The 22,737-nt window shown below is 40.9% G+C and overlaps 2 protein-coding genes across 8 annotated transcripts in view; one reads left to right on the forward strand and one right to left on the reverse strand.

Annotated features, from left to right (window-relative positions):
* Positions 1–925, forward strand: part of rnf17 (ring finger protein 17) — a gene marked incomplete at its 5' end in the record, with an annotated part of 42,284 nt that extends 41,359 nt beyond the window's left edge. For 2 of the 3 annotated variants that reach the window (XM_023950859.1, XM_023950861.1), the window contains 1 exon segment: positions 723–925. 3 annotated transcript variants of the gene reach the window in all.
* An 85-nt stretch (positions 926–1,010) lies between these two features.
* cenpj (centromere protein J) lies at positions 1,011–22,602 on the reverse strand. Of its 5 annotated transcripts, none has more exons than XM_020712882.2 (19): positions 22,561–22,602; positions 21,501–21,895; positions 16,700–16,826; positions 16,436–16,597; positions 16,198–16,342; positions 15,624–15,723; positions 13,284–14,024; positions 11,902–12,664; positions 11,662–11,794; positions 11,385–11,550; positions 9,420–9,551; positions 8,894–9,019; positions 8,665–8,755; positions 8,302–8,453; positions 6,721–6,810; positions 6,446–6,586; positions 6,259–6,343; positions 2,078–2,198; positions 1,011–1,390 (listed from the first exon to the last, which is right to left on the reverse strand). In XM_020712882.2, the coding sequence occupies exons 2-19, from the start codon at positions 21,870–21,872 to the stop codon at positions 1,198–1,200; spliced, it is 3,840 nt and encodes a 1,279-aa protein (XP_020568541.1). In that variant the 5' UTR covers positions 21,873–21,895; positions 22,561–22,602; the 3' UTR covers positions 1,011–1,197. The 5 variants fall into 5 exon arrangements, 4 of the variants coding, with proteins under 4 accessions (XP_020568541.1, XP_011487736.1, XP_011487737.1 ...); XM_011489434.3 differs by lacking the exon at positions 22,561–22,602 and adding an exon at positions 22,295–22,436; XM_011489435.3 differs by lacking the exon at positions 22,561–22,602 and adding an exon at positions 22,295–22,436 and having other exon boundaries at positions 13,284–14,018; positions 15,621–15,723.
* Positions 22,603–22,737: the final 135 nt, after the last annotated feature.

Consider the following 22,737-nt stretch of genomic DNA (forward strand, 5'->3'; position numbering starts at 1 on the left):
ACAAAAAAACGACCTATAATCGAACATCTGACTCATTCTTGACACATGTCCAGTCGTGTGTGGAAAATACATCCAGTACTTTTTTTTAATGTGGCAGTGCCGACTGCTAAATTGAAACCCCCCGAAGATAGCAAAGTTAACAAAAAACCAAACCTATTTGGAAAGTTTGTTTTTGCAGAAAAAAATCCAGTGAGAAACAGAAGAGCCTTTGAGAAATCTGCATTTAACAGAGAAAACCAGGAGTTTTTACTCCAAATATGTCGTTCCCACAGATTATAATAATTATCTTTACATCATTGTCCGGGTGAATACTCGATTTTGGTTGGCTGCTGGGTGTGCATTAAAAAGTGATAATGCACGTCTAAAAAAGAAGTTCCGGTCACATAGCCTAAATGTTCTATATCACTGCACTGGTTTCTTTAAAACAAACTTTGGATTCATCATCTGGACAAAAACGAGCAGTTGGAGGTGAACTTTCTCTCTGAACTGATGCTTTATTTAACCTATCATGATCAGCATATATCGCTTTCCTTTACAGCTGCAGTCGAGGTCTGTGCTGGCTCAGAAGTTACCATGACAACGCACCGCACATTAGTCTGCTTTTTGTGAAAAAGTGATTAAAAAAAAAAGGAATTAAAATCTGAATACTTGTTTCTTTTGTGAATAAACAAGGTATTGAAGCTGAATGTTTACCTATATTTTTTTCCACTTTTGTTTTTCAGGTTTCCTGCCCGACAGGTTTCTTCAGTGATTTATATATTTTTATTTATAGATTTTAGTTCTGAAGTGTTGTTGAAATGGGACTTTTTGCTGTTGTGAGCAGTTCATCTCAGATTCAGCTGTTAGGTTTTAACTCATTTGTGTTGCTGGTTTCATCTGAGACATTTGTTTGAAGATACGAAAATAAAAGCTCTTCATTTCTGTCTGGTATGCTTTAACGTGTTTCAATCGTTGGCTGGAGGAACCTCCAAAAAACAAACTATTATTTCGCATAAAAATGTTCACCCAACTAAAGAAAATAAATATTTAATATTTTTACAAGAAAAGCTAAACAAAAACTTTTACAGATTTCACATTGAAGATTTCTTCCGAGTTATTTCAGTGCAAAAATTCATGGTTTCAAGAAGTAATTGACATTAAATATAACCACAAGACTCTTCACAATAAAAGTAAGATTCTGTTTAAATAATGCAGTCCTTATGGCCGCTTGTCCATTATGACATTTCCCTCTCTGTCTTTTATCCTGACGCGTCCTGTTGGGTAGCGGGTTTCCTGCCGGCCGTCGTTGTAGACGGTCTTCACCGTGCCGTCTGGATACTCGCGCCTCTTGAAGTCAGCCGTGTGGACCTCCTTTTGGCCCGTGTTAAAGTGGATCTCCTTGATGCCATCCCTGAAAACGACAGACTGATTCAGGCAGGAAGGTGAAACCAAAATTCCCTTTTTCTGGAACTAGCTTTCATGGGGTAAAATCTAAATAAAAGTAAACTTTTAGCAAAGGTGCTCCTTTTTAAAGGTTTGAAAAGGATTCTACTTCTGAGTGACGATCTTACAGAAAATATCCTCTAATTCAACCGCAACATTCACATTATTTTTACTATGACAGCATCAAATTTAAAGATAGAAACTATAAAAATATTGGTTAGGGAATCTTTGTAGGTTTTGAGGCTAAGCAGGGTCTTCCCTTATATACTGTATAACCTTTCACTCATCAAAGATCATTGTTTTAGGCAGATATGAGGATTTTACGGATTTTAAAAGCCCAAAATACACAAAAATAGCAACACGACAGTCCGGTCAAAAAAAGTTGAATTGCTTTGGTTATTTCTTTTATGACCAGTGATTGAAAAAAAAACATTCAATATGACGTAACGTCTGTTTTAAAAATCTTTTCAGGAGTAACGATGTGGCTTTGTTTGATTAGCTTCTTTTTTACATTTTTTTTTTTATCGAATGCAGGGTTGAGACAAAAGGGACGAAAATAAGATGATGAAAATCTGTGTAGATACAAGTGTTTTCTTGTTAACTGGTAACAAACACTGGAACAGAACTGCTCATTTGAGCCTGTCGGTCTACTTACGTGTTGACCCGTATGATGGTGCCGTCAGTCAACACGCTCTCTTCTCTGCCGTCAGGAAAGAGATTTTTCACCGTCTGATCTGGAAACGTGATCTCTTTACGCCCGTCTGGAAAGTGCTTCTCTGCAGCAGGAACAGAATGGAATGCAGAACGCCAGACATTACATTGAGACAGTTTTTCTATTCTAGTGTAATATTAGATCAAGGAATTTGGAATTTCTTACAGCAGAATCGCATCATATTCAGTCAATAACAGCGTTAGGAAAAGTGTCTCCTTTTACCCTTGTGCTATCTTAGATGACCCCCACATTACATTACATTGACGTGTTATTCCTACCATGATAAAGGTGGATAAAGGTGGAAAGATTTCATGTAATCCATGGACACCAGTGAAGATCACAAATCAGTGAAGAAAAAAGGTTCAGAGCACTGTCTAGTGGGTCTAGATGACCCAACTCCCAATGTTAAAGTGCCTAGGATAGCACAAGGGTTTCAGACCCACTACGATGAAAATGCTGTTGTTTTTAACTTTTGTGTTCAATAAAATTCAAATTTTCCTCTTAGCTTACTTTGTTCATCCCACCATCATCAACACATCCCATCTGCCCTTTCACAATAAAAGTTAGTCAGTTAAAGTCCCACTATCTGTCACACACCTAGGTATGCAAAATTTGACCCATCCCCTGGGGGAGTGGTGAGCTGCAGACGCAGCCGCGCTTGGGAACCATTGGTGGCTTAACCCCCCCCCAATCCAACCCCTTGTTAAGCAGGGAGGCATTGGGTCCCATTTTTAAAGTCTGGTTTGAACCCACGACCATCCAGTTACAGGCCGAACACTAACCACAAGGCCGATGAGCTGGTCAGAGCACGAATTTGTTAACATAAAACAGGTAAAGTCGTCATTTAACAGCCCCTGTGTATTTAAAACTTAAACTTTTTTTTTTTTAACCAAGCTAGATGAACAAAAACAACATAATGAACCATTTTCGCTGGACTTGCTGTTGCTGCATTTAACATTAACCAAGTTCCCATTGTCCATCATTCAGGGCCCATAGTAACTTGCATGCAGATGCACCCTTTTTGGTTAGGCAGTCTGCGAGTTGTTCTTTTGTGTTGTACAACACTCACTCAACTCTGCTTGGAAGAGTTCCTTGATGGCACTTATTTCCAGACGCAGTCTTTTGGGAGACAGACTTTGTAGATGTCAGTGCGTCAGCCACTGAATGACTGTCTGTGACACAGATTAAAGGTGGAGCATATTCAGCACTGCCAGTTGTTACTTGAGAGAACAGTGTTGCTAGAAAAGCATGCTTTTGGCATCAGTCCAGTTAGTGTCTCTTTAAGGGGAAACATCATTGTCTCTCCAACTGTTTATCCCTTTTTCTTTGGCCTGGTCAAATGAAGACTCCTGTCATAAATACATCATTAACATCTGCTGTATCAACAGAGACATCTTGTTCTATCTGAAGACTCTCCAGCGGTATAATGTCAACTGAACGTGGGCTGCCTGCAACACTACTGGGCTCCATGATTACAAAATTATACCAGTTTTTATATTTTCCCGTAGCTTTTCCTCCACGTCCCATGACTTGTGCTTTGTATACATACAACACCACTGTCACCATATTTCAAAACTAGTCCCCTTTTGAGCTGAACATCATATTCTCCTTCCACAACTATGTGTTGCCTCGTGTTGTCATAGGTGTTTTGTTCCGCTTCATTTTGTTTCACAGATGTAGCTCCTGCAGGTGAAGTGTCCGTCAAGCTGTCATCAGAAACTCATCTGACCATTTTTCTTCTCAAAAAATGTGTGTCCACTTCTGCGTAATCTTTAATTTGGTGATCTGAAATGATGTACTGGGATGCATCTTCCTCCATGTCTGACAAACACCACAGCACCATCCTGGCTAATGACAACTCCTGGCCCTTTCCATTCATGGCAGTCCACTCTTTTATAGTAGACCTTTTCACCTAGTTCATATTTTTCATCTGTGTGGTGTATTTGTTTACGCAATGCTCTCCGTATTCTTTCAGAACGTTCTGCTTCTGTAAAGGCCTTCCTTGATGCATGCAGAGCAGAAATGTGTTCATCTCATCATTGTTGAATTCTCCTCCATTGTCACTGAACAGTCTCTGAGGAGGGCCATGCACACTTATCCAGGCATGAATGAAGTGCTTCACTATGTCAGATGACTTCTTTGTGGTCAGAATACTTCCTGCACTAAATCGTTTGAACTGGTCAACAATATGAAGATACCACATACCTAGCAGGAGTTTATGAAGATCAACTGCTACAGTTTCATTGGACTGAGATACCAATGGTAAACCAACAACAGGTCTTTGGTTTGGTTCTACTAGATCTGACATGGTTCACATTCATCAACGATTCTTTTTTCACATTCTTTAGCTTTGTTGCCTGAGCTGATCAGAAGTTTCTGAAGCCTTTCTGTACAAGCATGACCAAACTGTTGATGAAGCTTCATCATTTTGTTTTTCCGGTGTGGTCATTTTTTCTGAGATTGCCAGTATTTCCTCATCATACCGACTATCCAGTTCTACATTTGAGTTTTCTTGTTGAATGACATCCTCATTGGCTATCAAAAAGTGGACATGGTCCAGAACCTTTTGGTTTTCAACATCCACAATGTTCACACAGTAATGACCTGAGCTTGTAAACTCAAGTTTTCCATTTCCAGCACAGTTCCTGCTCTTTTCATAGATTCTTTGCTCAGAAGAAGGGGAATCTTGGCTGGAACAACTTCAGTTTCATTAGGACATTTTGTCTGCCAAATTTGAGCAGGAATCTTTAGTCTTTTGGTGGGGTTGACCACTTTGTCATCTTCTGACTATTTGATTTAGCTGACTGGTGTAGTTATCCAACCATTTTTGTCCACACACTGACCGTCTGCATGCGGTGTCAGTTATTGCAGAGCCAAAACTCTCGGTCATAAAGATCATTGCTGTCCTGCACATCATTTGCTTTATCTTCAGTCAGTTTAATTTGCTCACCTTTTTGTGGACAGCCCAGTGGAATGTGCTTTGACAAATGGCACGTTATGATCTGAACACATTTCTATCCAGAGGATTTGTGCTGGGCCAGAGTGTCTTCTGCTTATCATTTTGGGACCATGCTTTGCTTAACTGTCTTCTCTGTTCAGTTATATATGCAGCGTCTTGGTTAATTCCCACCGTTGAGCCAGATGTTTTCCCTCCAAAAATCCTCGTCAGTGCAGACTTGGTGGCAGCAAGTCAAGTCTGCACACGTGTCAGTGCTAATTGTCCAAACAAGCTTTGTCCAGTAGTTTAAATGCTAATTCTGCATCCGGAAGTTCCATCTTGTATTAAAGCATTCAGGCATACCGCTGTTCAAAATCAATGATATAATCCGTCACGGACACCTTACTGTCTCTCGCTATCTGATTAAAACTTGAGTGAGCCTCGTTGGTTCGATCTTTGAGAAGCGATAATCTAGCTTCACGACTGAAGTGTCCATGCCTGTGTCCTTGTTCAAATCCTCCACCGATATTTCCATCAACACTTCTCTCGCTTCCCCAGAAAGCACCAAAGCAACGGCGAGCGCCTGCTTCTTCTTTTCGAGATCTGTAACTTGGGTCCACACTGCGACTTCATTTTTCCAGCTTTCGTGCGGTTTTCCTTCGTCAAAAGTTGGTGGGACTCTGTAGTTGCTAACAATGCTAAACAAAATTCAAATTCCCTTCTTAGCTTAATGTTTACTTTATCAATTCCACCATCATCAACACAACAATGTCACATCAAATCCCTCCTGCCCTTTCACAATAAGAGCACATATATGCAATTACCATAAAACAAGTCAAGAAGAAAACGTCCTAGAAAACGACACAGGTTTTTGGATTTTAGCTGATCTGAGGACTTTAAAGAGAAGATTTCAGCTGTAAAACTATTTTAAATTCGAATCATTTTATATTGATTAGCAAACTTTTTTGATTGTCGCATGACAGAGCAATCTGAGATTAAGTTTAAACAAAATGCTAATTTTACTATTTACACTATTTTAAAAATCACCTTTTCCACTTTGACCACGTCAACAAAATGGGAATTCTGTGTGAGACAAGAACAGCTCCATCCTGCTGAAATGAGGCAAAGCTGCACTAAAAGCTGCTATGAAAGCCGCTGAGTGGCTGAGCCTCCTCTCAGTTCTCACCTGTCTGGTTGTTGGGGAAGTGCAGGACCTCCAGACCTTCAGGGTAAGTGATGTGTGTGGTCTGAGCCTCAGCATAGTAGTAGATCTGGACGGGGAGCAAATGTGACAGATGTAAGGGAATGGAAGTCTCAAAGCAGTGACAGTGACTCCCTGCTCACTGGCCTGCTGACAGCAGGATCAGCCTCACCACTCTCTGGTCAGCTGTGGTCTGCTTGGTGTCGCCGTTGAAGAAGGTGATCTTTACCGACAGCCCGTCTGCAGAAACTTCCTTCCTGGTTCCGTTGGGGAAGACAATGAGGCGATCACCCCCAACCAGAACTTTTTCAATCTGAACACCCAGAAGCAGATGTCAACAATCAAAGTAGAACTTGTGACTCACTAATTTTGTGGTTAAATCAAGAGGATAATCCGTGGAAAATAGTGGTTCAGTTGTAGCTTTTCTTATTTTCACAGTCATCTCACCTTCCCATCGGGATGTTTGATGACATCCTGGACTGAGTCTAGCTCATTTGCCTCTAAGCTCTCTGGCTTTTCTGGCACAACTTCTGTTTTCTAAGGTGAAAACAGCAAGACACAGCAGATTTAGAAGCGAGCAAACTCCTAAAAGCTCAAACACAACCACAACAAAAAAACAAATTAAAATGGAGAAAAAGATTTTTTTTTACAATAAAGGTTGGCATTTAAAAATCTAGTAAAAGTGAAATGGTTCTTGATTTTACTTCCTTTCCTGCTGTCACTCATTTTCTTGGCATTCTTGTTAATGCAGTTTGTCATTGTTGCACCTGGCGCTCTCTCTCTTGATCATACTCTGTTCATGTGCTGCTGCACATGCAACGCCCCGCCCTCGCTCAGCGCAAACCAGAGGCGCCAGCACATATGTATCGACTGATTACATGAAGCTTGAATAGAAAAAAGACAGAGGGGGAACTGAGAAATAAAAAATGCTCCCAGGAAGGAGCCACTCTTGTCGTTCACTCTAAAGCAGTGTTTTTCAACTAGTGTGCTGTGGGAGATGGTCAGGTGTGCCGTGGGAAATTGCCCTCATTAACTGATCTAAAAACATTTACCATCTCCAGGATATCAGCTCTTTGTTCATCCAAACAGGTCCTGATAAAACACTGAGTAGTTAGGAATATGAAAGATCATAAAATACTTTTATCTTTGTGTTTATTTGATTCTATTAAAGACATTTTGATAAGAATGACGGCACCGCGATTTAGCTGCAGCTATAATTGTTTTAGGAAAAGTCCCGCCCCTTTAACTGTCTCCACCAATCATTCTTGGAGTCTTAATCACATGTCATCAGTATGACCAATCAGAAGTGGTTAAAGTCTTCACTTCCTTTTTCTGTTGATAAAGTCTCTCAGTTCCAACAAAAACACCAGCTAAAGCTCGTCTTTAGCGGTGTAGTTTCCACAGAATCCGGTATCAGACCTTGGAAAAAGTGAACAAAACAATGAAGCTCAGAGACAATAGTCTTTATGCGTTCAGCTGCAGTTTGCACTACATCTCCCATGATGCATTGGGTTAAAGTGACAGCATCTCAGCGCACAAGGAGCCTTTCTTTGTTAAACGTCTTGAAACCATAACGAACACACATCAAACAGTTTTTAAATCTTCTAACTTAACTTTTATTGCATCTTTTAGAAAAATAGCTGCAGCTTCCAGGTTTTTCTGCCACAATTATCACAAAAATGCATGTGAGATTGCAGAGGGGCTGTAAATCGACAATACAGACTATGAGTTTCTCCTTTTTTTTCCATTTTTGGATGCTGGCGTGCCGCGGGATTTTTATCAAGGTTAAAGTGTGCCGTGGCTCAAAAAAGGTGGAAAAACACTGATCTAAAGAGCCGCACTGAGACTCTCAGGCTGTGAACCGTTTGAGCAGTTCCCGCTCCCACATGAATTTGATCTTGTCCCGGTCCCGTGATTAATGGCAGTGACCCTTGGGAATCCCGAAAAATGTCAACCTATTGTCCAGACTCCCTGTACGCCTGTTGTGTAGAAAACGTACAGTCAAATAAAGCTCGCCTTGTCTCTTACCAAGGACTCCTCTGATTCCTCCAGGGTTTGGGGGGGTTTCTGGTTCCTCCTGACAGGTGAAGATCTGCCCTCTTGCTTCCTGCTGGTTAATGAGGAGGAGGAAAATGAGGAGGTGGAGCCTCCAGACCTCCTCAAGCTGCTTTTCATACCTGCTGACATGAAGGAATGATTGTAAGCATCTGCCAGAATACATAACAGTAATTGCTTGGTCATTCATTTTAACGTCCGTGTTAATAACAGATGCAGATGTAAGAAATAATCAGATGAACCGTGGAAACAGCACAGCAGTTGCAGCGAAACCGTTCATGTTTGACAGTTAGGAGGAGAACGTGCAGCTTCAGTGAGTGCATGCTCTCATCACACCTTGGCCACTGTCTTTGCAGTTTCCTTTGGGGCCTGTAGATGTGCTGCCTGCTGGGGGGCTGCTGCAGCTTCCAATGGAGTCTAAGGGGCTCTGCAAACAGAGAACAGAATGAACCCCTGAGTGTCCTGATGATAGTCATGAGTTTTGTGTTCACAGTGTAGCACAAGGAGTTCGTAAACACTCATTTCAAGTTTCACTGTTGGCGGTTCAGAAAACAGAAATGCTTACAGCAAACGTGACTCCTTTGGTTCCAGACGACACGCTGCTCTCTGAGGTCCTGGGACCGTCTTTGGTTTCTGCAGCAACGGAGCTTTTCTTCCAGGCGCTCAGACGCAGCTTCTCCAACATTTGGATCTTCAAAGGATAATAAATGACTATTTCAAACTGACAATAACCACATGTGGCTGAGATCTGATGCTTTTGTCAGTTCTTTGCATAAACCAGACAAGCCTTAAAGACCCACTGCGATGACAATTATCTTTTGGGTGTTTATAACATGTTCTTGTATCATTTTTCTGATTATGGAAGACACATATAAAGAGAGTTAAGCTTAAAATAGCCTTTGTGAGTATTTTTTAATTCAAATTGTTGTGAATGAAAAGAGAAGTAACAAAGAGCTTATTCATGGCGTAGAAAATACGCTTCACAGGCCACAAACTCCCTGCTCTGCTCCATTCTGATGCAGATAGATCCATGGACGCCTCTTGTGGCTCGTGGCGCCCCATCTTGTGTCTGAGCTGTGCGTTAGTGGTACCTCCTCCCGAAGAGCAGCGTTGTCCTTGTTGAGGGAATCAATCTGCTGGCGCAGCCGGGTGTGAGTGGAGGTCCAGCGACTCTCCCGCCTCTTCAGCTCCTCCTGAAGGGAGTTCAGCTGTTCCTTCAGAGACTGGGGTCAAAGGAAGTTCATCTGTCATCCCACTTCTACGAGTGCTTTGTTCTTTACATGATTTACTGTTAGGGTGAGTATTTGTACAACGTTATTAGAATACAGTGATCCCTCGCTATAACACGGTTTACTTTTCACGGTTTCGCTACTTCACGGATTTGCAGCGTGCATTGTGTTCTGCATTCTGATTGGCTAAAAAGCCACTCTGCTTCTTCTCTACCTGTGCGTCAAGAACGTTGCAGTTTAATATGTACACGTACGTAAAACAGCTTGCCAAATTTACATTATGTACTTGCAAATTCTCTTGATGTTGGCATGTCGGTGTATAAGGATGTTTTTGCGAAGAAGAAAAAAGAGCGACACCAACTGCCTATCACTATGTTCTTCTCCCTAACAAACACACCTGCAGCTGCACCGCGGGCTTTAAAAGAAGAAAAATCTGCAGAGCGGAGTCAGGATGCAGCTGCTCAGTCTGAACTTAGAGCAGTTAAATACACCCGAGTCACTATTTGTGCGACTGTACTTTGTATTTTTTCATAATCATCATTTTATATTTTCTCCCGTTTAATCCAATTACGCGGGTCGCGGTGGGCGGGGCTAATCTCCGCGATTTGACGCCTCTGTTCACATTGATGATTAAAATTATTATTTGACAGTACAGAACAGAAGTTATTTGTTAAAAAACGTTTCTATAGTACTTTGAGATGTGAAACAAATGCTTGAGCCTATAAAATGGTGTGTTCTTTCTTTTCAATGTATAATAGAGTATTTAATTGTATCATACTTGAAAAAAAAAATAGAGGTTTCTACTTCACGGTTTTTGACTATCACGGGCTCTTTCTGGAACGTAACCCCCGCGAAAAACAAGGTTTTACTGTATACCATCTGTCATCAAAGACAATGATACTAGTAATGACTTATTAACTGTATTCAGTGCTTTCCTCTAATAAGCAGATCAGTCAGTTAATGCAACTTTCTTTTTTTGTTTCCTAAAAAACCCGAAATAAATATTCAGACAGAAGACAGACATTTTCTGTCTTTGATCTGAACATAATCTAAAAACGTTTTTTTTTTTTTTTTTTTTTTTTTTTTTACAGGGTTTGACTTCTTGCTTCTTAGTTCCAGGGTTATATTTTGAGTGGGTTTTTTTTGTTTATTTTTCCTTTTAGTTGTTGCTCAAATGCATATTGTTCTGTGACAAAAATGATTTAATAAACATTATGTAAAATAAAAAAAGCACCACTAGTCAGTAAAAAACTGATTAGGTTCTTGTAGATGGTCTAGTCATTGCAGGTTCTTAACTCAGAGACATCTTAGAACCATCATCATCCCCTGATTCCATCAGAACACCCCCAACTGTCTATTCATGGATGATAATGCTCCACCACATGGTACCAGAATTGTCACAACTAAACTTCAGGTGGTCGGAGTGTCTCATATGGTTAGACCAGCAATGACCTCTGACCTGATCCCCATAGGGGACGTCTGGGATCAGCTGAAGCAGAGACTTGATGATTGTACCCCACCACCAAATGATATGTAGAACTGCTTTTAGCACTTGTAGAAGAGTGGAACGCCTAAGAACAACATCATGAGGCTAGTGAGGAGCAGGAGACGTCGCTGTTAAGCTGTTATTGAGGCAAAAGGTGGAATTAACCGCTATTGACATGGTCAGTTTTGGTCATTTCAGGATTTCTTTATTATTGTCTTCATTTTTGGGAGTAAATAAATATCAAACTAAGGAAAATGATGTTTTTTTGTCAGTCATTATTAGTGATATCAAAGAAAACTTTTTTCCACATTTGACTGTTTTGTCATGACATTACGGCTCACCTGGATTTCCTCTCGCTCCTTCTTGTCAGGTGCAGCTCTGGCAGCTGTAGCGTGTTTCTCGAAAAGTTTGCGCTCCTTCTGCAACTTCCTGTTTTCCTCCTTCTTGTAGTCGTCAAACCTGGCCAGCTCTGCTGCTTTGGCCTGATCAAAATCCAACCGCTCCCTCCTGCATTTCAAAATAAGACACACAGGATGTTTGGTGAAGGTTTAACATGGAAACGTTTTCATCGGGTAGAACGTTCTTCTCTGGATGTGGAACAGGAAGAAGCTGGTTCACCTGAGCTCCTCCTGCTTTTTCTCGCAGTCTTGTCGGAGTTTGGCGAGTGCGGCGTTCTCCTTCTTAAATCTCTCGATCTCGATTTCTAGCTCAACCAGCCTCTCTCTGAGCTGCCTGGACTGGGCCTGCTGGACTGCAGAGACCAAGAGAATCAAACACTAGCTGGAAGGCCTACCAGTGCTTTTCCTGTTTTAAACAGACTTTCTGTATTCTGTGACAGCGTTCAAATGCTGGTCTAACCTGTGTCATTGCTTTGCTGGCTGGACTCGGACCCCACAGGGGGAGGGGGTGCAGGTGTGCTCTTGTCTTTAGGCTTCAGCGAGGGGAACAACCTCGTCATGAGTTGAGAGGCAGGTGGAGGGTCAGCCTCTGGGCCGCTGTCTGACCCTGTAGCTTTGCTCGTTGCCACTTTCCTCATCAGAGGTTTCCCGCCATCGGCTGCAGATCTGAAAGGTAAACTAACTTCCGTAGAGTCACTGGTTTTCCCGCCTGCGCTGACCTCCAGGTCGTTCCACGCGTCGTCGTCGTCAAAGATGACATCCGGCTGCCGGCTGTCTTTGTCCTCCGTCAGGGTGGAGTCTTCTGCGTAACTGTGGATGCTGTCGGCCTCCCCGCCGTCTGACGCTGAATCCCTGAAACTGTCCTCCTCCTGATATGATCGTTTGTCATATGGAGGATTAGACGGGGGAGGAAAAAGCACGACGTCCTGCTCTCCAAAGTCAGAGCCACCAGCAGATGAGATGTCAGATAGCTCCCGTTGGTCTTCTCTCCCACTGTCCTCGCCATCATCATCCTCAGCGCTAACCTTGTCGACTGCACGGCTTTTCTTTTCCTCAGAGGCAGCCGAGCCACTTTTACACACAGACACAGCGTCACGCTCAACACTACCGCACTTCTGAGGGTCGCCTCTAGGTGGAGACTTGATGGGGGTGGAGGAGAGACGCCTCTGATGGAGCCCATGCGCCGTCTGCAGCTGCCACTTCTGCTGATCCATCCGGAGAACCTGTGAGAACCAACAGACTTTGAAAAGGTGCAAGGTTAACGTCACTGCAGCTGCAAGAAAAGAGTCGACTCCAAACTGACAGAAACCGTCAGACTTTTTTATATCAAGTGGAGGAAATAAGTATTTGATCCTTTGCAGATTTTCTGGCTGTTGCTTGGTAACTGAGCTTTAGCACTCTGTAGGTTTTCTATAGGACTGAGGTCCAGAACCTGGCTGGACCCCTCCATGACCGTGATATGCCTCTTCTTCAGCCATTCCTTGGCTGTAAGTTTTGGGTCATTATCCTGTTGAGAGACTCACCCACCACCCACTCTGAGCCTCTCACTCAGGATTTGACGGGACACGGCTCCATCCATCCTCCCATCCACATGGTACAGGCAAATACAGGTTAAAAAATTCTTACCTGATGTTCTCACTGTTCAAATGAAATTACCATTAAGATCGTGGATTGTCAATTACTTTTTAATTGGGCTAACCTCCAAGAGATCAAACACTCATTTCCTCCACTGTTTGAAAGCACCAAACAATCAAAAAGGTAAAGATCGTCTTCATTTTGGTAAGAAACCTCTTTGCAATCTCTTTGAATCTCCATTTGTTTTAAATCGTTTTGAATCTTTACCTTAGTGACAAAAGAGGAGTTTGATGAAAAGGACAGCTCTTCAGCCGCTTGCTCCAGCAGCTCAAACTCTCCCAGCTCCATATTTTCCAGTTGCTTGTCGCACTCCCAGCGCCGGAGCTTCTCCTGGAACGACATCTCAAAGGAATCCTGAGGAACTCCACCTTCCTTCTCTGTCAGAGGTGTTGCTTCTACTGTGGAACCAGAACTTTTCGATTTCGTTGCATCACCGTCAGCATTTCCTCGCGCCTCCATGGTGCCCACCTGTTTGGTTACCGGGTTTGGAGCGCAGCTCCTCTGACCCTGATCTGAAAAACCGACTTTGTTCTTGTTCTCCTCATTTTTGAGTCCAAGAAGAGCGTTTTTGTTTCTCCCGCTCTCTGGCTTGGTTTTAAGAACCTCTTCTTTGTTCTGTCTTTGATGAGTTCCTAAAACTTTGGTCCACGCTGGCTTCCCATCTGCTCTGATCTCCCGAGGGGACGGACAGACTCTCCTCAGCTCGTTTTCTTTGTTGAGGATGGCCGTTTTTCGCTGAACAGGAAGCCGCGGTGAAGAGTTTGAAAAACCTCTGTGGATGGACGCAGGCGCGGAGTTGCTGCGGGTAATGACTCTGGCTTGGAGTTCGGATTTCTGGTCTGTCCTTGTTTCTGCTTTTTTGGACAAAGCTTTGGAATTCTTAGTAAATCTTGCAAGTCCTTCTCCTCGTTTCAGAAAGGCTCTTTTGGGTGGAGCTTGATTCTGTTGAGGACATTCAGATTAAACAATCATTCTAGCTATTAAAGTTATTTCATTTTGAACGGTATTTTTAATACATTTTACAATATATCAATTCATTTATACAGTCAGTCAGTGATTCTGTAGATTGTTCTACTTCTACAGATGAGTTTGATATGAAATGGTCATCATAGAAACACTTCAATCACATCGTTGGGTTTTTAAGGAATTTATTTGTATGATAAATTCCTTAAAAATATGTATTTAGTAGATAACAAAAGTTCACCTTAGTATTTTTTAATGTAACCCTGGTCTACAATAACAGAGGTCAAACATTTTATCTAGGTCTTCACCAGGTTTGCACTGTAGCTGCCATTTTGGTCCATTCTTCCATGCAGATCTTCTTAAGAGCTGTGATGTTTGGGGCTGTTTCTGGAACACACGGTCTTTCAACTCCCTCCACAGATTCTCTGTTGGTTTAGAGACTGGCTAGAACACTCCAGAACCTTGAAATGCTGTTTACACTGCTGTGTCTTCATTGTTCAGATGACATGTTTGGGATTGTTGTCCTGCTGGAAAGTTCCACCATGTTTCATCCTAAATGTTCTCACTGATGGAAGGTTTTTAAAATCAAAGATCTCACCATACTTGTCTCCATTCATCCTTTCCTGAATATGGATCAGCTGTCCTGTCTCCTTTGCAAAAGGAAAAATAAATAAATAAATACAGCCCCAAATCATGATGCTTCTGCCCCCATGCTTTACAATGGGTATGGTGTTCTTGGGAAGCAACTCACCATTCTTCTGCCTCCTAACATGATAAGTGGCGTTTATACCAAAGAGTTCCATTTTGGTTTTTTTCTGACTACATGACATTCTCCTAATCCTCCTAATTCTCTTCTGGATCATCCAGATGGTTTCTTGAGAACTTTGGTCTTGCCTGGACATGTCCTGGTTTAAGCAGGAGAATCTTTGGAGCATCTCTAGATCTTTTGGTGAGACCACGTGAGTTCTTGCATTGAGCACTAGGTGAGATGATCAGTGATCCTGTGTTTCTTCCATTTTCTAATAATTGCTCCAACCAAGCTGCTTGCTTATTGCAGATTGGATCATCCTAGTCTTGTTCAGGTCTACAATCGTGTCCCTGGTGCCCTTAGACATCTCTTTGGTCTTGATCATGGTGGAGAGGTTGCAGTCTGACTGTTTAAGGGAGTGGAAAGGTGTCTTTTATACAGATAACCAGTTCAATAAGGTGAGATTAAAACAGGAAACAAGTGGAGGATAGAAGAGCTTCTCAAAAAAGAATGAACAGATCTGTGAAAAAAAATTCTTGTTTGTGGAGATAAATATTTTCTGCACCATAATACAAATAAATTCTTTAAAAATCTAACAATGTAATTTTATTTATTTATTTTTTTGTTTTTTTTTACTTTGTATCGAAAAGATTAAATTTATTTCTATAATAAACATTAGAGATCAAACTAATCTGTTTATGTGGGAGAATGTACAGAATCAGTGACTGACTAAAACACTTTCACTTCACTGTATAAACGCATCGATAAATTCAGTGCTTCATCGACGACCTCAGACATTTATGTTTTCATAGACTCTCAAAAACATTTCTTACCTGTTGCTGGGCAGATTTGAGCCTTTGCTCCTCCAGCCTCAACTGCTCGTCTAGCAGCTCCTCAAAGGTCTGTTTCTGACCAACAATGCCTGGTCTTATTGGTCTGGAGAGGAGCCGCACGGAAAAATGAAGAACAGAAAGAATTCAGTGGTTTGTCACTAAATGCATTTCAAAATAAATGTGGTTTCCATAAGACATTTTAATTTAATCCCAATGACAAAAGTCAACATCTCATTAAAAAGTATTTCTCTAATTTTAAATCAAATCAACTTTTTAAAGTTTATATCACTCAATATACTCAAATTAAAATGTTATTTGAATGAGATGATGGCTTGTTGTACAATAAATTTAAAAAAGAAATTGCTTTACCAACATTATTGACTAATTTACCATGTTTATTTTTCTCCTGGCAAGTGTTTTGCCCAATTACACTGAAAAAAATGCAGCTTTTGAAATTACATTTGAAAAACAAGTCATTCTATTTCAGAGTATTTTACCTTTGACTTTTATTTTACTGTAGCTATACTAGAAATGAGACAAATGTGTAGTGATTTAAATGAAATAAGACAGGACTTACCGGTCATTCCAGACCTGATCCCCCTTCCTGTTTCTTCCTTGAGCAGAAGCTGCATCTTTACACTCCTGATTTGCTTCTTCGACCTCGGGGAAAGCTCGGCCATCGCCACGTCGCCTCCAGTCGTTCTGTTTGGTGTCCCGCATTCCTGCAGTTAATGTCAAATCAAGAAGTTCACATGAAAGTCACGCTTCAACAAGAAGCAGAGCAGGCGTGTTGGACTCTTCACTGCATTTCCCACCATCCTCCTGATCTTTCGAAAGCTCCTTCTTTCCATCTGCTATTGAAAGCTGCTGCTCTGGTCTGATGCCGCTGGCAGCCCGAGGAAACTCAGAGCTGTTCACATCCGGCCTAGAGTGGACCGTTTCTTCATCCCATTCTGGCTCTGATAACTCTGTACTCTCTGGGGGTATAACACAATGACATGGTTTCCCTATGGTTTAATGCTTTACCTATTTGAACTGCTTAACTGTGCAGCTCTGCTGTCATTTGGTTTATTCCTTACCCCCTAATAAGCGATGTGGATCATTCCCGATTCCTAGAAGCCTTTGCTGCTCCTCCTGGAGGCACAGCAGTTCCTCCAGCTGATGAGCCTCCAGCTGCTTCTGCATTTCCTGCTGCCATTTCCTCAACTGCACAAACACACACAACACAGAAGTGCCTTTTAATGTCTTCACAATTGAAAGGTGCACGCTCAGATCTGTTCAGCTGCTTCCATCTATAAAGTTTTGTTCAAATGCAAATACATTCTTTGATGACTGACAGTTATGAGGTTACCTGCAGGGAAGCAGTCTACACTTTGTGATGTTATCACCAAAAAAGACTAAATGGTGGCCGATTTTAGGAGAAAGAAGATTTTCAGAGGTCGGAAAACTTCTGCTGCACAGTGGAGAGCTATGTGCAACCAAAACAGATCAGTGGAGCATCAGCTCTCAACATCAACGTGTTCACCATTGACAGTGACAGTAAATGGTCTGAATCAATGTTTCTATGGCAACTACTGTCGCCAATATAGAGCAGGAGTGATTGGCTCCGTTCATCCTCCATTCATGTCCACACCCCTCCCACTGAAAGCGGCTTGGAAGAATCTGTCAATCAAACATTTACGGCGGGGGTCAGTGGGCAACACATGCTTTGAGGCGTCTGATCGGTCAGTTCATAACCTGAATAACTTGTAATAAAGAAAAAATGTCATAAAAAATTAGGATTACAGTGATGAAAGTCAGGCAAGGAAAAAATCCCTGAACTTTTCTTTGAGCGATATGGCGGGCACAGAGCGAAATTTTGGAAAAATACGTGGTCTTAGATGCATTCTGGTGCATTCTGGCAGCTAGTTATTCACTTCTTTATCAAGAAACTAAGACTAATTGGAGCATCATGATTTGTCATTCAAACCCCTAGTTTGACTCTCCATTAAGGACTTGCTGGTCCTAAAAAAGAATTTGGAAAATTGCTCAAAGTAACACAATCCTACAATCTACGCTTTTCCTTAAAGCTGCAAAACATACAATTGCTAAAATATAGTAACATCAAAGCCCCAAATGGCAAAAAGAACACCAGTAACTATGATATTCTATGAAAATACCTCAGTTATTTATACATTATTTCTGCTTTAGAAATGACTGATGTACAACATCCACTTGCACTGTTTTCTCAAACTATAACTACATCAAAATATGGGATCTGCTTTAAACTATAATTCTATAACATAATACATCAATTCTTTAACACCAATACTAAGTAATCTGGGAAATATCAAAACAAACATACAAACTAAACTAAACATTGTAAACATTATTTTTTAAGGGAGTGCGGGTCCAAACCATCAAATACTTATAATTAATGTTAACTATACTGAACTAAATCATGGTAATTAGGAAATACAAATAAATTAGATAGAGAAATGTATTCAAAATAAAAACTGAAACTCAAAACTAAAATTGAAATTATTTCAAAATGTGGTTTTGAGATTATTTTACACAAAAAAGTATTTGACCTACACTACCTTAAAAATCTTTTTTTTTTTTTCCAGCCAAGACCACTTCAATTTGTTTTTTATCGTCTTCTCACAACTGAGGTCGTGACCACGCTCAATAATGACGATGCCTGCCATTATTTTAACACAAATTTGATCGCAAACTCTTCAGATGTGTTTGTGAAAGTTTAGCGTGGGTCCGCCAGTTTTGGTCTCTAGGGAAGCAAGTCACGCTGACCACGTGGTGCAGACAGAGCCAATCAGACCCGTCGACGCATCCGAAAGCAACTAAAACGTCCCGTCATTGGTCAATTAGGCCGGGAAGACGAAAGATGGCCACGACCATAGAGGAAGCGATCTGCGGAGAAATATAGAAAATAAAGCTAAAATTAGCTGATTTCAGACCATTTTCTAATCCGGAAAGCGATTTGACCGTAGAGATCAGGTCTTTATTTCCCGGAAAGTACGTTCGGTTTGCTCAAAAACCCGGATTTCCGGGAATTCCCGGAAGACTTTCATCACTGGGATTAGCAAAATGATGTTAAAAAAATCTTGCAGAGGAAAAATGGTTATTCTGACAAATAGACTGAGTAATAGTGTTTTTGGATTCTTGGAGACAGTGGGTACTTCCTGTTTGGAACGCAAAGGGTGGAGGGGTCACTCTGCCTTGTTCTCTTTATACAGTCAAGCCAGTAACAGACATAAATCCACTTCCATCCATTCATCTAACTTCAGAACCCATTAAATTCCTTTCAAGGTCACATGGTTTCTGAAGCCCATCCCAGCTACTGTTGGGAGAAGGTGAGGTACACTCTTGGCAGGTCACCAGCCCATGCAGGACCACACATTGACACATTCACACCTGAGGCACAATTTAGAGTCATCAATGAATCTATGGTGTATGTTTTCAGACTGTAGGAGGAAGCTGGAGCGCCTGGACAAAACACACACGTGCACAAGAACATGCAAACTCCAATCAGAAAGAACCCAGGAGGGATTCAAATGAGGGCAAAAGCGCTAACCACTGCCCCACTGTGCAGCCAGTGACTGTAAAAACAACTGACAGATAAATGGATTGAAAAAGCTTTTTTACTGTTACCTAAATACTGTTGCTTTAAGCCCCCCCCCCGTGTTCCCAAATTGGAAGTACCTGCTGGTTTTCAAGAAGCCAAAATCCCATAGACTTCTACTGAGAAATAGACAGTTATTACTCAGACATTCTGTTTGTCAGAAAAACTATTCTTGCTCTAATACCTTCTTAACATCTTTCTACTCCTAATTTTTGTTAGATATTTTTTCTTTATCACATGTAATTCAAGTTGTTTACTGACCAACACAGTCTGTGTTTCCATCACACAAATGATCAACATTCTAGAAATGTCGGGAAAAACCCAATTTCGTAATCACGCTATTTCCATTAAATCATGATTATGCGAATAAACACAAAACACCTCATGTGATAAGTCGTTCAAAAACACAGTTGTGAACAATACTTTACTGGAGATACACTCAAATTTCTGTTTGTGTATATCTCATTACAATAAATGGAAGACATGAAGGATGTTTGGAGATCGGATTGATTTCTTTTAAAAGCTCTACAAAAGCATCAGTAATCATGTCTCCATGTCTGGGGTCATAATATCATTTAAAGTCTCCCCTGGTGTTCCACTCCACTCGCGCTGCTAAAGCCGCTTTCCGCCGCTACTTCTGTGTCCCACATTAGTTCAGGAGGGGCAAAAGAAAAACAAGAATCAAACTACAGGATCTTTTTAATAATTGCTCTGGCTGACTGTTTTTACAGTCTATGTGTGCAGCAATGTACTTGTGAAATAATTGATCAGTAAGTACTGTATTCAGAAAAAGGTTGCCTCAAAAAAAGGTGAGAAAAAGGCCAAATAATAATTAAACAATAATATATGTTGTTGTCAGATCATAAACATCCAACAAAAAGTAAAACACATAAAAAAAACTACCACTACTACTTACTGCTAATGAAACAGTTCTGCAAGCTTCTAAATTGTGTGAATTTATTTGTTTTTACCTTTGTTTAGTACCTTTTATTTAAATCAGATTAATCATCTAAAGACATGTTTGCTGTTCCCCTAATCAATTCAATGGTACAGACTCTTCTTTTATGCCCTGGTCTGATTTAATATGCTTTCCCATCCACGTGTTGTTAATCTTATTTACTGTCCTTACATACTCACCTCTGTTACTATATGGGTTCCCAAGGACTTTCCTAAGAATAAATACCATACATAGCTGTGTAGGTCATAGAAGTTGGTTGTGGTGATTATTTTTAAGGGTCACGTCTTTGCTGCATCCAATAATAAGAACTAGAGTTGACTAGGGCTGCACAATCTGAGAAAAACTTGTAATATTTGTGATCAATATTGCGATGACCATATGACTTATGATTCGTGATCAACTAGCAAAACAAAAAACAACTAATAGATCATTTCCGTTTCACTGCAAGTTTGATTTAAATAAAAGTCAACATAACTTCAACTATACTCCAAATAACCCTCATCTAAATAGGAGGCAGGCATCTAATATTAAAGGGCTCCATCTGATTGGTCAAATATATAATGTGCTCTATATGGTTCATTAAATACTTCAAGCTGCCATGAGATTGGCTTAGCATGTGTGTATAGATTTAAGGTAACCATTTATGGCACTTTAAGGTGTCTTTTCCAATATGCATACTACACAGACTGATATCACAGTGATGATAAATGTGCAATTTATTGTGCAGGCAGAGTGTTGGTATTTATATGGAATGGCTGGATATTGGAGCTGAATATTTACCCACTATTCAGATTTTTCCAGTGGATTTGTCTTTTTATGCATTGTACTGTAGGTGACATACCACTGGCCTCTGATGAAAATGGTGTTTTTAACATGCTTTTGTGGCATTTTTCTGATGATGGAGTACATATATGAAAAAATTACGCTTAAAATTGCATTTATGACTGTTTTCTATTCAAATGTTACGGTTGGGGGTTCCTACAGGGGGTACGAGGGGCTGGAAGCTAGAGGGAGAGACTGTAAACAGAAAGCTCTCAGTAACAGTGAAGGGAAAGGGGGCGGAGTTGTTTCATGCCAACGGTCCTGCCCACAACTCAGACGTGAATTTCTGATGAACTATTGCTACTCTGCAGAAACTATGTCCTAAAAACGACACGGGTTTTTTGGTCCTGGCTAAAAACGGCATCTTCGTGATTCAAAGACCACTGGAAATGCTTTGAAAATAGATTAAAAGATGATCGGAGTGGGACTTAAAGGTATGATGAGAAGTAAAGATATAATAATTTATTAGAAAAGTTCTTACCTGTTCCAGTTTCATCATTATGGGTAAATCTTCGTTTGCCATCGCATCCAGTTTGTCGAACTGATCCTGTAGGATTGCTGTCGGTACAGACAGTTCGCAGTTCGTCGGCCTATACGTTACATCCCCGCGAACAGGCCGCTCACAGCCTTCAGCGCCAATGAGGCTGCTGTCTGTGGAGGCGGACAGAGGGGCGAAGTCAGAGGCGAAGGAGTCCTCCGGCATCTGCGGCGCGGGCCCCTTGGCAGTGACGTACCGCAGCGATCCGGCCAAATCCGGTGAGGGATGGAGGATGACGCCGGCGCGGGTCCTGCTCGGCGTCCAGCGAGCCAGGATGTCTGGCTCGGGGAAGCCAAGCCCGGCAGGAGATGTCATGTTGACCCAGGTTGTTTAGGAAGCTAATCCGGGATTTGAAAAACAGATTACAGTGGCCGGTTAAAGGTTAATTTCATCATGACGAGACATCACCGGAAAGGATTCACGTTAAAAATCCCAAATAAATTTTAAAAAAAGTGTCAGACGTTAAACTTTAACGAACAGTGTGTCTGCAAATAATACCGTTAGTGACAACAGCTAATTAAACTGCTAACATTAAATTGTTGTAATCAACATTTGTTTAAATATTTTAAAAAAGGTTACTGTCATTTAGTGTAATCAGGCCCAGGGTGGATCTATCTACACAAAAAAACGTATCATGTTACCCGCTCCCGCTGTTTGCCAAAACTGTAACGTTTCTTTTAAAAATTATTAACAAAATAAAAAAAGTACGCATTATAATCTAATCCAAAGATATTTACCTTCAATACACAAGAAATGCAGCCTCGTTCTTGTAACATAAAACGTTGTGTATTTACACCAGAAACAAGTTTTGAAAGCTGCCGCCATATCAAAACAAAGCCCGCGAGAGTTCTGCAGCACTGGTGAATTGTGGGTATTATAGTTAAAATTTTTTAGACTTTAAGATCTCAATTTTTTTAATTTATTGTTGTAATTATTTTAAATTATACTAAATATATTTAATAATATAAGTGACTAAACAAATTTAGATAAACATAACGCTCACCTTTAGAAGCAGACCAACAGCCACACGAATTACATCCGGGTCAAGTCCATGTTTCAGAACCCAAAGTCATTTATTTATTATGTCTTACATATTTAGTATTTGAACAGCTGTTTTTTGTATTAATCGTTTTGACACTGACTAATATGTGTCCTTATTTTATTTTAATAATTTTTATTT

Source organism: Oryzias latipes, chromosome 21 (assembly GCF_002234675.1).
Source record: "Oryzias latipes chromosome 21, ASM223467v1".
NCBI classification, from domain to species: Eukaryota; Metazoa; Chordata; class Actinopteri; order Beloniformes; family Adrianichthyidae; genus Oryzias; species Oryzias latipes.

Bases quoted from the DNA above. Each gene is read 5' to 3' on its own strand.
- cenpj (XM_020712882.2), bottom strand. From the start codon at position 21,872: ATGACATCTCCTGCCGGGCTTGGCTTCCCCGAGCCAGACATCCTGGCT. The intron at 15,724-16,197 runs GTAAGTCCTGTC...GCTCCTCTCCAG, and splicing joins GATCAGGTCTGGAATGACCG to ACCAATAAGACCAGGCATTG. The intron at 8,454-8,664 runs GTGTGATGAGAG...CCTTCATGTCAG, and splicing joins CTGCAAAGACAGTGGCCAAG to CAGGTATGAAAAGCAGCTTG.